The following is an 18460-nucleotide window of genomic DNA, read 5'->3' on the forward strand; positions in this document are numbered from 1 at the left end:
CCATACGAATTTAGATGTACTACTTTTTATTAAATAGTCCTTGTAAAATACTTTTAATGTGCACATAGAAATCTAGTGGGAAGATGTGTTAGAGATTGTTTAAGTATTTTCATATAGTTGGACAATCGGTTGTACATTGTTTTTTTTTTAAGATTTTATTTATTTATTTGACAGAGAGAGACACAGTGCGAGAGAGGGAACACAAGCAGGGGGAGTGGGAGAGGGAGAAGCAGGGGGAGCCCAATGTGGGGCTCGATCCCAGGACCCTGGGATCATGACCTGAGCTGAAGGCAGACGCCTAACGACTGAGCCACCCGGGCGCCCCACATTGTTTGTTCTTAAACATAACAATATCCTCAATTGCTCCCACTCTAGTTCAAGGTTATGAATATTTTCTGGCTCTTGATAAATGAAAATACAGTAGGCAAAATGCCAATTCTAAAGGCGAAAATAAATGTTGACATAGAACTTTAGACCTTGGTGGAAAGAGCTATTTGGGTGGGGACGCTCCGCATTCCTCCTGCATGTCAGAGCCCGTGTCTGAGCTCGAGTACACCCGGCGTGAGGCTGCGGGGAAGCTGCTCTCGCCCTCCTGCCCTCGTGGGGGATGTCACATTTAGTTTATCATAGTGTGGTTTGACCTGAGGCAGTGGCAGGATTCAGAGCAGCCTGTGGTTCTGTAAAGGGACAAGTGAGAGAAGGGGAGGGGCAGGTGGGACTGAAGAGCCACCTGAATGTGTGCTTGGAACCCACCCTGGGAAGCCTTCACCTGAATTGTGCAGACCTGTGCCAACCGCCCTGGGGAATGAAGGAACAGTTTGAGTCATCGTTTCTGTTTCTAAGATATTCATTCTGGGTTATGAGAATTACCGGATGGCACAGCCTTTTGAGGTTTTTACCCACCTAACTTCTTTCCAATAGTGTGACCCAGGGGCACCTGGGTGGCTTAGTCCATTAAGCGTCTGACTCTTGATTTTGGCTCAGGTCATGATCTCAGGGTCGTGAGATCAAGCCCAACGCCGAGCTCCACGTCAGACTCCGTGTTTGGCATGGAGTCTGGTTGAGATTCTCTCTCTCTCTCTCTCCCTCTCCCCTGCGCCTCTCCCAACCTCTCTCTCTCTCTCTCAAAACAAACAAACAGTGTGATCCAGGTGAGCAAATCCTGAAAGGAGCTGAACAAAGGAAAAGGGAGACTAGCTGTTTCTTCCCACCTGGAATTCTCTTTGCAAAACTCTTTTCTACCAAGTCTTAGATGGCCGAGAGGAAGTTTCTCTTTCAGGACCTATGAGATCTTAGGCATCAGGGAAAATACCAGCCTCTGAAACATATGAACAATATGACTGTGTATGAGCCAATGGGACGGGAACTTTGTTCACTGCTGTTCCCACAGCACCTAGAACAGTACCGGCCACCTCTAGGACCTCATTAAATACTGACTGAGTGGATGGACAAATCAGTATATGAATAAACAATTCAGCTTGTCTTTCTCTGGACTTGACCTCCATCTCTGGCCTTCACATGATTGGTGCCCTCTTTAACCCCTGACTCAAAAGTGCACTTAGTTGCTGTGTCACTGAGAGAAAATAAGGAGAGAGTGAATTGGTTCACACCTCGCCCCATCAGTGTATAGTGATGGAGAAAGTGGGTGAGCTCTCTTCTGAGGGTTTTAATTCTCATCTAGGTTAAAAAAAAAAAAAAGGTGGCTGAAGTAACTTTGATGTTGGTTGTTTCTGTTCTTTCCATTTTTCCCAGACAGGGAAGCGATCCAAGGCCAATATCATTTTCAACACTTCCCTTGGAACCATTTTTGGGGTTAAGAAGTATGCAGCTGCCCTGCAGGAGATCATCCAGGAGAGGAACCTCACCGTTAACTACAAGCAAAACCTCATCGAAGTCCGAGCTGATAGACAAGAGGCTGTTTTTGAGAATCTGGACAAACCTGGAGAGACCCAAGTGATTTCAGTGAGTGGTGAGGTTCAGTTGTCAGATACACACGGCTGTAGATGCTGGTGACACTGTGGCCCCCACCTCCCAGTTGCCATCATCGTGCTGGGGGAGGCTGGTTCTAATGAGCATACCAGGGCAGCGGTAGGGGAGAAGGTGGATCAAAATGGATGGGGAAGAGAAAGAGGTAAGAGGCGGTGTCCCTGGGAGCTGAGGAGTGTTTATCTACGGGTATCAAGTGAATTTTGATCCTATTTTGTATCTCCATTTTTCTTCCCGAGTCACTTGAAGTAGCCAAAAATATTTGATGACTTCGGGTCTTGCCTAGAGTTCAGGAAGGGCTTCCGTCAGTGGAGGATTTGGTAATTGTCTGATTTATGGAGAAACACCCCTGCCTGTGGGTTGTTCACGAGGGATGGGGGGTGTCTTTAAATATCTTCCACCTGTGCACAAAAGGAGGCACTTCAGAATCCTTGAAAGCTCTTGCGGAGCCATACCGTAACTCGGAAAGATTGAGCCTCTGTATATGGGCTTGGATTCTGCCTGTGTGTTCCTTCTGTGTAGTGGGAATAGTCCTTCTGTAGAGGTGTATGAGGATTAAGAACAAAATGTAAAGGCATCTGGAGAAGCATCCATGGGAGAATCATTTGTTTATAGCACTCTGGCAAGAGCTGTTAGCAACGAGAAAACGGATCACGGTGACATTTTATTCATTCCGTGGTTTTAGAGGAATGAAGGGTTCCATAAAAAAAGGAATTTTGAAATGAGCCAACGACAAATCTTCTAAACATCAAAACTTCATTTTAAGCTTTTTAGTGCAGGCTTTTTTCTAAAATGTATTGCACACATCTTTCCTTTCTTAAGTGGTGTGTATTAACTCTCATTTAAGATGTTACTAATGACTCAAGTTCATAATTTTAAACTTTTATTTGCGAATAATCTCAAACTTAGAGAAGCTGCAAACATAAAACCAGTACAAAGAAAACTGTATGCTGTGTAGCCTTTATTTTCATTCATTTATTATAGAGTTTTACCCTATTTGCTTTATCATTTGACCTCTCTCTGTCTCTCCACATATAATTAATATAATATAATATAATATAATATAATATAATATAATTAATATAATGTAATGTAATGTAATGTAATATAATATATATTCTCAAAGCCTCTAAAGGTGAGTTATATACTTCATATATCATGGCCCTTTACCTAAATACTTTAGTGTAAATCCTTTAAGAGATCCCTATTCTTTTACATAACCACAGTACAGTTATCAATTCAGGAAATTTAGCATGGGCACAATATTTTAATCCACGGTTTGTATTCCGGTTTTGTTGATTGACCCAATAGCATTTATAGTGCTTTTCTCCCTCCAGGGCAAGAGCCCAGTCAACAGGCAGGTATTGCCTGTTAATTGTGATGTCTCTTGAGCATCCTTTGATCTGACACATTTCCACAGCCTTTCTTGGTTGATATTTTGGAATAATACAGCCCGCCTCCCACTGCTTTATTTTTTAATAGAATATTCCTCATTTGGGGTTTATGTTTTCTTGTGATCAGTATCAGGCTGTGCATTTTAGACTGAAGTATTGCACAAGTGATGTCGTGACTTTCTAGTGTATCACATTTGAGAGCATAGAATGGTCACCTGCCCCGCATTGATGATGTTTATTTGGATCACCAGTCAAGAGATGGCCCAATTTCTCCACTGTTTAATTATTATTCTTTTTCCCCCTTGCTACTAATAAGTCTGTGAGAAGACACTTTAAGACCAAGCAGACACCCTACTCCCTCCTCATTAAGTTTCCCACTGGTTTTACCATCCACTGATGATTTTTGCCTAATCCAGTCTTTACTATGGCAGTTGCAAAATGATGATTTTTCCAATCAAGCATTCTCTCTACCTTTAATAGTAGGCTGTTAGCATTCTGTCTGCAAGAGCCCTCCCTTCTCTCTTAATTCATTAGTTATTGGTATGAACTCATGAATTTTGTTTTTACCCCCAATGGTTTATAATTCATTACTGTCTATAATTATTTTATTTTATTTTTTTAAAGATTTTATTTGAGAGAGAGAATGAGATAGAGAGAGAGCATGAGAGGGGGGAGGGTCAGACGGAGAAGCAGACTCCCTGCTGAGCAGGGAGCCCGATGCGGGACTCGATCCCGGGACTCCAGGATCATGACCTGAGCCGAAGGCAGTCGCTTAACCGACTGAGCCACCCAGGCGCCCCCGTCTATAATTATTTTGGTGCTCACATTGTCCCAGATTTGGTCAGTAGGAGCCCTTTCAAGATGGCGATGCCCTTGTGACTTGTCGCCATCATATTTTTGAGCACTTTCCTGCTTTCTGGTGTCACAGGATGTCCCAGGCTCATCTAATATCTGCTTGCTGCAGCTCAGGGTCATAATTTTGAATAGCTTTCATATAGTTATGCTCCTAGGGCCTACTAGGGCTAGTTATCACCTTATAAAAGGGTCTCAGACTACTCTGTTATTTGATTTTGTGTGTGTCCTTTTTGTAGCTTTCCAGTTTTCTTCTTTCTTGGCTGTCAGGCAGTTGTAAGTGACTCTAGAAGGTCCCCCCAGCTTCAGCTCTTTTAAGCTGCTGCTGCTAATTCTTTATTGACTAGAAAATGAGAACATGTTCAATTCAATGTTAAGTAAAAGTGAATGAGCTACAATGAGGGCCCACAGCATACTTTTCTGAACAAAGTGTATGCGCTTGAGTGCATTAACTTAATTTTGTTATTTGGTCTTTTTTACTTTGGTTCTCAGCTGTGCTCTGGATATAAAGGGTTTATAAAGAAGAAAGATATTTGTATCCCCTTTGAGTGATAGGATTTCAGGTCAGATTTTCTTTCCAAACCCAACCCCACTCTTAAATTGGAATTCCAAAAAACCTACCAAAAGGTGTTGAAGTAGTGACTCTCAGCCCTGACCGCACACTGGAATCACCTGGGGAGATTTTAAACGTTCTGATGTCTGAGTCTAACCCTCACAGATTTTAATTAATTAGTTTGGGGGGTGGACTGATGATTGGGAGTTTCAAAATTTCCTCTGATAATTCTCATGTACAAGCAGGATTGAGGACCGCCACTGTAAAGAATTAAAAAAAAAAAAAAGAAAAGAAAAAGAAAGCCTATAGCCTAACCCCTGCATTATTCAATGGTCAACGGTAATGTATTTCTTTATAGATAAGCAAATGGAAGGTGAAGTGACTTGTCCATATAATGACATTCTGTTTTTCATGGTAAACGAACCTGTCCCTTCAAGCCAGAGCTTCCAAGACTGTCAACTACAGGTTTCACATGTCAGAATCTCTAGGAGATTTTGTTCAAGTACAGAGTCCTGGGCCTCACCCAGACTCGCTGGATTGGGATCTCGGGGTGGTGAGGCCCAGGAACCTGAATTTCCCTAAATGCTGCTTCTAAACATGAAAGTTTCAAAAGGGCTATTCTGAAGAGATTATGTTAATGAAGGAAAACCAAGTTATTTATCATACACGGTTTGTGGAAATAACGTATAAAGGACAAGCTACAGCGAAATGCCAATGTTAATTTTCAGTAAATCTATAAAGCAGACCTTAGCATCTCTTTTGTAGAATGTTAGCTCAAGTAAAACTTCATGCCTTTATGATGATTATATGGAAATAGCTAACTTTCCTTCTAGCAGAGATGGATGGAATTCATGTGTACTTGTGAAATTTAAGCACATTAACGCCAATGAATATAGATGTCTCTGGTAAGATTTTTCCCTCAGCTAAAAAAAAGTAGTTCTGGTTAACTATTAAAAAATAGACCTAGCCTTAGTAATTTGGTGGATGATGGTTGTTGGCCATTTTCTGCATTATCCTGCAGACAGGTGTTCCTTTTCCACGGTCATTAACAGAGCCAGGCTCAGGGACCTTTGCGTGTAAGGAACCACCCAAGATCCCCTTGCTGAGGAGCTCTGGTCATTTACAGCACCGTTCTACCTTACGGCTAATGAAACTTATAATGGTTTGAGAGTGGGAATAAAGACAAGCCACCTCTTTAACTCCTTCCATCATCCATGATTACCAAGCACTGACGAGGGTGCGGACTTCCTTGTGGAAGCCGGGAGCTATTGAGCATCACAAGGTTGGGATTGTCCTAAGATGCTAAGGTTTTCACCTTAAGGTGAAATGTTTTACGACCCTTAAATCAGTTTGAAATTGCTAGATGGAGTTTATAAATAATAATAAAAAGACGAAAAAGGATAAACTATAAAATATTACATAAACAAATATGAAAGTATTACATAAATAAATAAAAAAATTAAGTGCGCTATCCAAATTGATCACAGTGGGTTAGTGCAGTGCTGCCGTTTTTTTTGGGAAAAAGAAAATCCACCCTGTCCCCTACACTGTTCAGTAAACCCTTTCCTGAATCAGATCCCTCTCTCCTCCAAAATGCTAGCTAATATTCTCACCACCTTTTATTTCACCTTAAATTGGCATTCTGATGGTTTCCTTTATGGATTTTGAGAGTCCACCCATATTTGGGAATGGTGCTCACTTACCAGCTCTGAACGCAGACTTTATAGTTTTCAGGGACTCTGAGCACCTTTTTGCAGAATAAAACCCAAGTACCAGACTTTACAAATAGACAGCTGAGGATCAGGGGAGAGCAACTGAGAAATACCTCCTCCTTTGTTTTAGGAATAGTAGAAACATCAGGGGGTTCTTTTAGAACATTAGTGAGGTTCATTCTGGTGTTTGTGATTCCCCCATTCCTCCTGACCAGAAGGATCATGTTGAGTCTATGCAGGGAGACTACAGCAGGCAAGAGAATGGTTAGTTGTTTTACCATGACGCTGCATGGGAGTGTGTAAGATCTTGGAGAGGGTGTGGATTAGTGCAACCATGAAGCAGATGGTGCACCATGCAGTGTACGGGTAAGGGAGGTCAGGGGACAGCTTGTGAGGCTGGAGAAATACTGGAAAAAACCACAAATTTGGATGCTTTCCTTCTTTGTAGTATGAAATGCTTCATGTGACCCCACCAATGAGCTCACCAGATGTCCTCAAGACGAGTCCTGTGGCTGATGCTGCCGGTTGGGTGGATGTAGATAAAGAAACTCTTCAACACAAGAAATACCCAAATGTCTTCGGCATTGGGGACTGCACCAACCTTCCCACGTCGAAGACCGCTGCCGCAGTAGGTAAGAGAATGAGCTAGGTTTCTTACTCTCTCAGAATGATGTCACCCTGAAGCACCATCATAACAAAAACCAAAGCTTGGCACAAACGGCATTCCATTAATAGTGAAACCTTTGTGGCCTAAAAATGACTTCAGCCTCCCTGACACAGAAGCAAGTTGTCCATGAACTTAGTATCGTGCAAAGAAGAAAGAGTAGGGGCTCCTGGGTGGCTCAGTCGTTAAGCGTCTGCCTTCGGCTCAGGTCATGATCCCGGGGTCCTGTGATTGAGCCCCACGTCGGGCTCCCTGCTCCGCGGGAAGCCTGCTTCTCCCTCTCACACTCCCCCTGCTTGTGTTCCCTCTCTCGCTGTGTCTCTCTCTGTCAAGTAAATAAATAAAAAAATCTTTAAAAAAAAAAAAAAGGAAGAAAGAGTAGCCTGACCTCATCTGCCTTTGTTTAGGTCCGGGGAGTTGTTTGCAGGGGAGGGGACATTAGGGAGAGGGTACCACCTTTCCAGCTCTCTGGAATTCTGTTACTTCTCATACTGCCACGCTCCTCTCCTTGGCCTTTTTTGCCCATGACACTAGGCAGGTTGGCTATTTTTCTTCTGCTTGAAACACCATAAAGCTGGGGAAGCTGTTTGTTTCCACAGAAAACGCATCCAAGTCAATGAAAGCTTGCAGACCATAAAATTGTTCTGTTAGGACAAATACAGTGGAGCGTGCCCTGATTGGTACACGATTAAGGCCTCAGCCTGGAAAAGTAAATTCGTTACCTCCATGTTCTGCACCAGCAGTGATGAGGAGAATTGTCTTTTAGATGCTGTCCTCTCTCGACAAGAACTGTCTTCTCCAGATGCTGTAAAACACAGACCTTCCCGCTGCTGGGATGAGAACGTTTTGTGTGAATTGCACACCCGTGGAACAGATTGTGTTACTTTCACTGCTGCAACCCACGAAGGGCTTTCTAGGAAACCCACTCAATGTCTTTTTCATTATTAATAATCATTTCCCCCCAACTCTTGATTTCAAAAATCTCAAACCTGTGAAAAATTGGAAAGTACAATGAATATCCAGATAGCCTCCAGATATTAATCGGGTATCATCTTTTGTAGCATTGGCTTTATTACTCCATGTACATTTTTTGCCGAGTCATTTGAAAGTGAGTTTTGACATAGTAATACCTCACCCTCAAGTACGTCGACCTGCATCTCTTACAAAAAAGGACTTTGTCCTCTATATCCACAAGACCATGGTCATGTCCAAGAAATTGAACACTGTATTATCTCATATATAATCATCTCATATACAAGCCAGTTCAGACTTCCCCAGTTTTCATAAAAATGGCCTTTATTACCCCATCCCCCCTTAAATCCATGAGCCAGTTAAGGGCTATACACTGCATTGGATGTCATGTCTCTTTGGTTTCCTTTAATCTAGAAGAGGCCTTCTGACATTTGTTTTTTTTCAATTTCATGACCCTGGCATTTTTGAAGAGTCCAGGTTGGTTGTCTTGTAGAACATCCCATAATTTAGAATTGTCTGGTGGTTTTCTTAAAATTAGATTCAGGTGATCCATTTTGGCAAGACCCTCCACACGTGAGGCTGTGTTCCTCCCGCTGCCTCACCTTAGGAGCCCGCCATGTTAGCTTGTCTTGTCCTTGGTGAAGTTAGATTTCATCGCTGAGTGAAGGGGTGCCCGTTGGTTCTCTCCACTGTAAAGGTATCTTTTCTCTTTGTGATCTACAGGCAGACTGCGTGATGATGCTTTAAATTTACATTTCTCTTAATGTAATCTGCTGAATTTATGTGTGGAAAATGCCTGTGGATGCATGTGGGGCCCAGATTACCCAGTGTGTGGCCTACTTCAAACACATTTCATTCACTGTTCTGAAGAGATAAATATGATTACACCAAAAGTTGTAAGTGAAAAATCTTGTCCCCAGCCCTGCCTTGCATTTGCTGCTTCTGTGTTCCCCCTGAGCACGTAGAGAGTATCCCCATTGTTTTTTACATCTGTTTTTTTCCCGGTCTATATTCTTTTTTTTTTTTTTTAAAGATTTTATTTATTTATTTGAGAGAGAGCACATGAGAGGGGGGAGGGTCAGAGGGAGAAGCAGACTCCCCGCCGAGCAGGGAGCCCGATGCGGGACTCGATCCCGGGACTCCAGGATCATGACCTGAGCCAAAGGCAGTTGCTTAACCAACTGAGCCACCCAGGCGCCCCCCGCCCCGGTCTATATTCTATTATATGGTTGCTCCAGAATTTATTTAATAAGTCTACTCTTAATTTATATTTATGTTGTTTCCATTCCATTTGTATTTCAAACAGTGTGAATGCTTTTATTGCATTCATGTTAAATGCATATATATATGTCATTTCACATTTTAGCAATGAAATAACAGTAGTCCCAGTGTTCCCCAGGTGGATCTACATTTCTCATTAGATTCCCTTCCCCAGGTGTTCTGAATATCCCTAGCAAGGTTTTCACTTGTCCCATAACCCATCCTTGGCTTACTTGCCACCCAACCAGGTGTCTTACCTCATTCCAGACCACTGTGCTACTCTGAGTGAGACCCCATCTTGCCGCATTGAATCTAGTGTTCCCGTGGCTCATGCCTCTTTCTCTGCCCCAAGATTCTCCCTTCATTACCCACACCACATCAAGACCAGGATGTGACATTTAACAAAAGTTAACCGAAGGTTTGGGCATAACAGAAGGGGATTATAATACAGGGAAAATCCACAGCTCACATATACTTTCATACACCCCCCCCCCCCACCTTAAACCTGGACAGTGTGACTGCTTCCTGGGTCCCAACCTCTCTGCAGGTGGCACCTGCTGGCCATTGTTTCTCCTCATCTGTTGGCCTTGATGCCCTGCTGCAGAGGCCTCCTTGGGTCTTCTCAGTAAAGATTCCAAACTCTCTATGGCCCTAAAGGGGAACAAAGTTTTCCAAAATGGAAATATGATCTTTAGAGATGTTAAAACAATGAGGACAGCCACTTTATATATAAAATATATATATAATATAATAATTATATATATTTAAAAGACTTATTCACTTATTTTATTTTTTTTTTAAGATTTTTTTTTTTAATTTATTCATTTGAGACACAGAGATACAGAGAGAGAGAGAGAGAGAGCATGAGCAGTGGGAGAGGCAGAGGGAGAGGGAGAAGCAGACTCCCGGCCGAGCCAGGAGCCCGATGTGGGGCTCGATCCCAGGACCCAGGGATCACGACCTGAGCCGAAGGCAGACGCTTAACCATCTGAGCCACCCAGGCGCCCCTTATTCACTTATTTTAGAGAGAGAGAGAGAAAGAAAGAGAGAGAGAGCAAGCAGGGGGAGAGAGAATGTCAAGCAAACTCTTCCCTGAGCACAGAGCGCGACACGGGGCTCGATCTCACGACCCTGAGATCATGACCCCCGCCAAAATCAAGAGTTGGTTGTTTAACTGACTGAGCCACCCAGGCACCCCAGCCAGTTTATATTTTTAAGCAGAATTATTTATTCCTCATTTGTTTGAACTTCCTCATTTTGGAAAAACATTTATTGCTCTTTTGATTTGGGCATCAGCAAACTATACTCTGCTGGCCAAATGCAACCTGCTGCCTGTTTTTGTACAGCTTGTTTTTGTAGGAATGATTTTTACCAGTTAACATTTATAATCAATTTGATGATAGGGAACACTGTGGTGAGGAAAAGAATTCCATTCTTCTCACTATTACAAAAAATTATTTTTATGTTTTGGATTTTGTTAATAATTTTTTTTCTCTCTTGTTATGTAATGTCTTTGAAATTTGCCTCTGTGCCCACAAGGTGTAGAATTTTAATTTTTTATTTATTTATTTATTTATTTATTTATTTATTTATTTATTTATTTATTTAGAGAAGGAGTAAGGGACAGAGGGAGAGGGAGAGAGAGAATCCTAAGCAGGCTCCATGCCCAGCGCGGAGCCCGATGGAGTGGGGGGCTCCATCTCAGTAACCTGAGATCATGACCTGAGTCAAAATCAAGAGTTGGACACTCAACTGACTGAGCCACCCAGGCGTCCCTGTAAAATTTTCCTTTACAGAAAAACTTTGTTGACTCCTGACTTTGGGGATCACAAAACAACTGCTTTAATGAGCATTTTACAGTATAAACATAACCCATCTTTCCTCAAAAGTAAATCTAGTTTTCCACCTCTTGAGACACAAACTGCCTGTATTTTTAAAAGGGCAGTGTTGATTATTCAAAATTTACACAGCCTGGGGTTAGGTGATATTATGGAATTATTGCTAGAATTTCAGGTGTAAAAATGCTATTGGGTTTGTACTTAAAAAGTTCCTTATTTTTCAGAGATAGACACAGAAATATTTATGGGTGAATTGTTGTGACGTTTGCTCTGAAAATACGCCAGAAAAAAAGTGGCATCTATGATGGGATAGATGAAACAACAATGATAGAGTTTGAATATTTTCATAACAGTCTCCCACTCTTGCCATCAAAAACCAAAAACATCCGTCTACCTGTCTGTCTATATCTGGTCCAGCCTCAGCCAGGGCATTCTAGTGCAAAGGAAAGCTCACTGTTTGGCCTAATTGAATATATCTGAGGTTGTCTGGACAAGGACAAAGGGACATCTGAATAGGCTAGGGGATTCTGGACACACAGACCAAGTTGACAACCATTGACCCCTAAGAGTAGGGGGAGTGGGTTTGGGGTAGGACCATCCTTGCAGTTCTCTTGTTTGGAGAGTTTCAGACTCACAGAGGCATCTGTGTGGGCCTTTGATGAGTTAAAGAACCCTTTCTGGTAGCCAGAACTTTGAGTGGCAAGGTGAGTCATGTTCTAGTTAAAATCTAGAGGGATAGGGAATAGAGGCTTCTTAACTTGTTTGCATTTAATTGCAAATTAGTTTTCTTGGAAAACCTAGATGCTTATATTTTTCGGACTTTTCCATTTCTCTTCCAGCTGCCCAGTCAGGAATACTTGACAGAACAATTTCTCTAATTATGAAGAATCAAAAACCAACGAAAAAGGTTTGTATGCCATGTAAGAAGCCCTGTCTCGATTATCATCTACTCTGTGTGAAAGCAGTGTTTTCCCACAATTCTGCCACTTTCTTAATTGGTTTCTTTTACATGGGCACTTTAATTTTTGCCTTTAGCATATATTTTTGCTAGATAATTTCCATTTTTCACTGTACAAAAAATGAAAATATACAAAAAAGAAAGAAAATTGCCACTATTTAGGGTAAATAATAAATTCTAAAGTATTTCTGTAATACCATGAAAAAAGCCACTTTCCAACTCGGTCTCACATGCAAATTTAGTATGATGGCTACACCTCGTGTCCGCTGGTGACTGGCTACAACCGTGTGATTCTTGCGGAGTTCGACTACGACGGTCAGCCACTGGAAACCTTCCCCTTTGACCAGAGCAGAGAGCGACTTACCATGTACATCATGAAGGCCGACCTGATGCCTTTCCTGTACTGGAATATGATGCTGAGGTAAGGCCTTCGTCTAGGGTAGAGACCCGCCTCACTGGCTTGTGCAGGCTGGTTGTTTCAAGGAGGGCTTTAAGCTATAGGAGAGATCAGGACCCAAAGCGGAACAGGCAGATGGGATCTGCTTTGTTGTGCCTTTTCTCGTGGCTGAGTGATGGCAGCCTAGGATCTGCGAGCTCAGCCGTACTTGGTGGGGAAGAGGCTGCTCTGGGTGAGGAAGGGAGCCATCCCACATCTGCCAGCCACAGGGGGAGGCAGCCTCTTCTCTTCATTATTGGCAGTGACCAAGTCTTCCGTCTTCCATGCCCTGGCTCTCTCTTGCTGCTGGATCAACAACAACAACAACAACAACAATAATAGTAAATCACTTTCATGTGTCAAGTACTTTTTCGCCTGCCACCTTTTGTTTTCATTGTGTTCCAAGAAAAATAAAACCTAGTGATTAAGAGCATAAGCTTTGGAGTCAGACTTGCGTCTGAGTCCTGCTTCTGTCATTCACTAGCTGTGAATGAGAATGCTGACAAGGCAAGTTGCTTAAACACTTTATGTTTAAGTTTCTTATCTGCAAAATGAAATGAACATTGCCTACCTCACAGGATGAGGATTGATGAGATGGCACATAGAAAGACAGCTACATAGTAGGCATTCAATAAGTAAATAGAGTAATTAAAATTAATGGTTCTTCTTTGTCCAGAAAATGACAATCTCATTTCACTTGTTCAAACACTTAAGAGATAGTTAAGTCAGGATATGTACACTGGTTTTCAGCCAGGGGGGATTTTGCCCCCTAGGGGACATTTGGCAATATTGGGAGACATATTTGATTGTCACAACTGGAAGGGATGTTTGGGAGCATCTAGTGAGCAGAGGCCAGAGATGTTGCTAAACATCCTGAAATGCACAAGACAGTCCTACAGCAAAGAAATACCTGGTCCAAAATGTCAGTAGGGCCAAGGTTGAGAAACCCTGACCTATACTTAATTTATGAGCAAATGAGAGTGGAGAGGATTGCAGTTTGCATGTAGTAGAAGCTTCCTACCTGTTTGCTGAATTGAGTCTGTGTGTCCAGGCTCACATAGCAAGTCTGTGTCAAAGCCAGGATCCAAAGTAGGTTGTCCCCTCCTGGTCATGGGATCTTTCTACTTCACTAGACAAATGTTGTTTTATGTGCCGAGAAGCATGCTCTGTGAGCAACCTGGCCTCCCTTTGAGCTTCCAGCTGCTGAAGTCACCCTCATCTTTTCTGATGCAAATAATCTTCTCTGGTCATTTCTTCCAGGGGTTATTGGGGAGGACCAGCTTTTCTGAGGAAGGTGTTCCATCTGGGTATGAGTTAAGGAGGGCTCAACCCTTGCTCTCCTTGGATGGCTTCTGAACCCAGATCACAGTCGCTGATTGACCAAGAGCCTCACGAAGAACTTAAACCTAACCCTGTGCAAAGAGTTTACTGCTGGATCATGGTGACCAAATGCGTCCCTTTTCAGTGCCTCTGGATAGCCACTGTGTGGTCTGCCCAGGATGAGTTTGATTCTTTGGAAGTATTCAAATGAAAGGATAGATTCCTATTTTTTAAATAAAAGCTTGCCATTGATTGAGATTCTGTGACACAATTTTGTCTTGACCGGTGGAGTGAAAATTTACAGCATTTGGGAGCAGGGGTTGGTGGCGGGAGCTTACCTGTTGCCTCCTGTAAGCGTTCCACTGATAGCCGGCATGATATCACCAGAGCCTGTTTGGATTCACAGAAAGTCACTCCAGGGAAAATATTATTTCAGGCGGTGTGTGTGAGACAGCCCCGAACACGTGATGCTTACAAGTCCTCTGTGGGGACGTGGTGGCTGCAGCCCCCTTAGCTCCGCCACCATGTTTGTGCTGAGGTCACACCTCCTCCTGGCTACTGACTGATGGGGTGCTGGCCCATCACTGTAGGATGTGGGACTCCAGGGGCAGCTGGCCCCAGGATGCCCCGTCAACCTGGCCGAACCAGCCTTAGAACTGTGTCCTCAGAGGTTCTCTTTCCCGGACCCTCCTACCTTCCCCTCTTTCTGTCCCAGGCATCGCAGCTGCATCATGGTCTGAAAGCCCTTCCTGCTCGTCCCATTCCTTCTCCTTTAGACTTTGCAGACATTCCCCCCGCTGAATCTCTTGCAAGTCTTACTCTCTCATGGCACACGCTTTTCAGGGCACCTAGGCACACGGAGGATGAGGTTAGAGGAAGTCTGATGTGTGTGGTGAGCATCTGTTTGATTTAGTCCCGATTTTGGTCAGTGATATTTTGAATGAGTTCCCATTAGGAATATTGCAGGAAATCCTTCATTTATTTGAAGTTCAGCAGTGGCTTAAAATCATTTGTTCCCAATCCGTTTATTTGTAGAAACTTACAGTTTCAGTTCCATCTGGTATTTTAAAGCTTTGTACATTTCATATATACTGAACCCCACCAAAGGGAAATGCATAGCAGTCTAGGCAATGCCTGAGATTTTTATTTTTTTTCTTTATTTTATTTTGTTAGTCACCGTAAGTGTCCTCCTTAATACCCACCACCTGGCTAACCCATCCCCCCGCAAAACCCTCAGTTTGTTTCTGAGTCCAGAGTCTCTCATGGTTTGTCTCCCCCTCCGATTTCTCCTCCTTCATTTTTCCCTTCCTTCTCCTAATGTCCTCCATGCTATTCCTTGTGTTCCACATATGAATGAAACCATATAATAATTGTCTTTTTCTGCTTGACTGATTTCACTTAGCATAATCTCCTCCAGTCCCATCCATGTTGATGTAAAAGTTGGGTATTCATCCTTTCTGATGAATGCCTTAGATTTTTACAATGGTTCGGAGTTCAAACCTGAACAGTTACCTAGTTTAGGTAACAGTGTTACCTAGGACTGCCAAGTCTTTCTGATTTCCTGGAATTCTGATGACTTGAGAAACTGATCAGGCACTCATTCATTAATTCAACAAATATTTACTGAGCACGTACTACCTGCCAAGCATGATTTTGGGCCGGGAGATGCAGTGGTGACCCAGACAGAGAGTGCTCTGCCCATAGTTTTGTGGTTCACGTGATAGTTTCCTCATCTTTTCCTGGGATGCAGGGGGCTTGGTTGGTTTGGGAGGTAGAATTTCTTCGGTGGCACATGTTCCGGGAGAGAACAGGGCACTGCTCCGGCAGCGGACCCCTGGCAATAGGAGCAGAAGGAAGATGTTTTCTGTGGTAACCATGCATCTGGCTTGTCTGCAATATTCCTGTTTAACCTCTGTTATCCTGGCATAGCTATTGATAGTGCCCCCTTTCATTCCAAAATGTCCTGTTTGGACAATATATTGACCACTCTTGTGGGTGCACTCATCACCTCCCACCCCCCACCCCAGTCCTAGAATGGGAGAGCAGAGCCACAAAAGGAGCCCAACACCTCATGTGCATTCACATGGTGCTTGTGAAGCAGGCAGGGGTGGGATTATTCTGCCCTGTACTCTAAGTCCCTCCCTGAGGTGGCTGCAGCCCGGCTCCTGGTGAGCTGCCCATTCTGGCAGGTGTGCGAAATCGGGGAGAGCTAGGTGCTATTCACCTCACATGACCTTCCTCTGCAAGATCCAAGAGGTCCTGGGAATAGCCAGCCATTACTTTCTCTCTGGATGTGGACGAAAGTGCTGGTGAAGCCGGTTTCTGCATTTTTTAGGGATGGGCTGGGATTCTGGGAATGGCTGCGGAGGCTCCAGGTCAAGTCATTTTGAAATCCCTTGCAGGGTGAACCGGAGCCTCCTGGATCTGTTTATGATCATGCATTCTGTTTTTTTTTTTTTTTTTTAAAGATTTTATTTATTTATTTTGAGAGAGAGAGAATGAGAGAGAACACAAGAGGGGGTAGGGTCAGAGGGAGAAGCAGACTCCCCGCCGAGCAGGGAGCCCAATGCAGGACCCGATCCCGGGACTCCAGGATCATGACCTGAGCCAAAGGCAGTCGCTTAACCAACTGAGCCACCCAGGCGCCCTGATCATGCATTCTGAATAAAGCTCTAAGCATCAGGGATTGATTGATTGATTGATTGATTGATTTAAAGATTTTATTTATTTGAGAGAGAGCCAGCAGTGGGGGGAGGGGGGGCAGAGGGAGAAGGAGACTCCCTGCTGAGCAGGGAGCCAGATGTGGGACTTGATTCCAGGACCCCAAGATCATGAACTGAGCCTAAGGCAGACGCTAAATGGACTGAGCCACCCAGGCGCCCCAAGCTGAAGCTTTTTGAATGGATTAATGAAAACCAGGTCTCTCTAGTTAGGTTAACTGCCAAGTAGCTAAGGAGAATGCTTGTCAAGGTTAATACTTTGCAACAGATAGGTAGAAAGATCATAAGAGACGATTGAGAAAGATGGACGGTGAAATACTGGACAGTTTTCTCCCTCAATATGAATTTTTAAAATTAACTTCCGTGGAGTAGAGCACACTTCGAAAACCCAAATTAAGTGATAGCTTCCCATATTTGCATGCGGTAGAACCGCGACGTCATCCCTCAGGTACACTTTGGGGCTCCATTGAGGCCAACAGAGGGGTAGAAGCTGCAGAAAGGCAGGAACTCTGGTTGCTACACTTGTACCCACTGGCTTCTGATCTTCCTGAATCAGGACAGCCCGATGGAACCCAGGACTTGGTCTCCCACTCACTAGGGTCTCAGCATTCAACTCAAGGTTTTTAACCACCACCCTGTCACCGGAAGAGCGGGTGGTAACACCTACTTCATAGAATTGATGTGAGCACTAAATGAATCAAGGTGTAGCTTTCAGCAGTTTGGCACAGAGACCGAAGATTATGTTGTTGTTAACTCTGGTAGTTGAATCAAGCACTCAGAAATACAACATCCCCTTCGACTAGGAATTCCTGCCTGCCTGGGAGAAATGGAGTCACGACAGGGGTCCTCAACATCCTTGCCCTAACTGGAAGCCAGGTGGATTCTGTTACTCGATACTACATCTCTCTGCCTCATTTCAACAGACTTTCAGAGTTGGAAGATTCCCGGTGTTACAGATAAGCCAATGCGCAGTAGTAGCTGAGAGCACAGATCTAGATCCAGCCAGTGTCTCACTGGCTGTGTGATCTAGGGGAAACTCTCTGGGCCCTGTTTCCTTGCCTATAAAATGGGGATTGTAGGAAGGTAAATACCTTCCTGGGTTATTGTGAGGACTCTTATGTAGTGCTCACCAAATAGCAAGCACTGCTCTGGGTATAAGCTGTTAATTGCCTCAAGTCAATAAAAAAAGTGGACTGGCTGCTTCCTAGTGATTTGTAATGAGATATCCCATAGAAACAGATGGGTTCCTTTACTGGAGGGGTCCTGGGGGCAGCTGGTCTGACCTAAGTTGTAATGTGTTGATTCCAGGTAGTTTAGATCATAGAAGGCCCGTCGTATTCACTCTCTCTTGATCTCAATCAATCTCTCTGTCCAGGGATTTGGTAACTGCAAGAACTCATTATTAATTACTCCCACAAACATTTAGGAAGTATCTAATATATACAAGGCCCTGGGGTCTCAGAGATGAAAATTTTTGTCCTAAGTGAGCTTTGTTTAATTACTTATGTCAAGTGCCAAGATAGATGTCCCATTTGTATGTGCTCATAGAATTCAGAACATGCCACTGACTTATACTAGTCATTCAGGGAAAGTGTCCAGAAGAAGGTAAAGTTTGGGCAGAGTCCCTGTATTAGTTAAGACTCCTTTGGTTGCAAGTGACAGAAATCTAACCCAAATAGATCTAAGAAAAAAAAAGGGAACTTAATGGCTCATGTAACTAGGAAATCCATGGGTAGACTTCAGGCTTGGCTAGATCTGGGGGTCAAATAATATAGTCAAGGTAACTCTCTCTTTC

At 43.4% G+C, this 18460-nt stretch overlaps 1 protein-coding gene across 3 annotated transcripts in view; it reads left to right on the plus strand.

Moving 5' to 3' along the window:
• The window catches only part of SQOR (sulfide quinone oxidoreductase), a 50645-nt gene extending 36429 nt beyond the window's left edge, over positions 1-14216 (plus strand). For all 3 annotated transcript variants that reach the window (XM_034994549.1, XM_034994550.1, XM_034994551.1), the window contains exons 6-10: positions 1753-1962; positions 6946-7129; positions 12071-12138; positions 12432-12610; positions 13886-14216. In XM_034994549.1, the coding sequence (XP_034850440.1) occupies positions 1753-1962; positions 6946-7129; positions 12071-12138; positions 12432-12610; positions 13886-13943 (699 nt within the window). In that variant the 3' untranslated portion in view covers positions 13944-14216. The remainder of the gene's footprint in view (positions 1-1752; positions 1963-6945; positions 7130-12070; positions 12139-12431; positions 12611-13885) is intronic.
• Positions 14217-18460: the final 4244 nt, after the last annotated feature.

This window comes from Mirounga leonina, unplaced genomic scaffold (assembly GCF_011800145.1).
Source record: "Mirounga leonina isolate KUSES-001 unplaced genomic scaffold, KU_Mleo_1.0 Mir_91, whole genome shotgun sequence".
Classification (NCBI taxonomy): Eukaryota; Metazoa; Chordata; class Mammalia; order Carnivora; family Phocidae; genus Mirounga; species Mirounga leonina.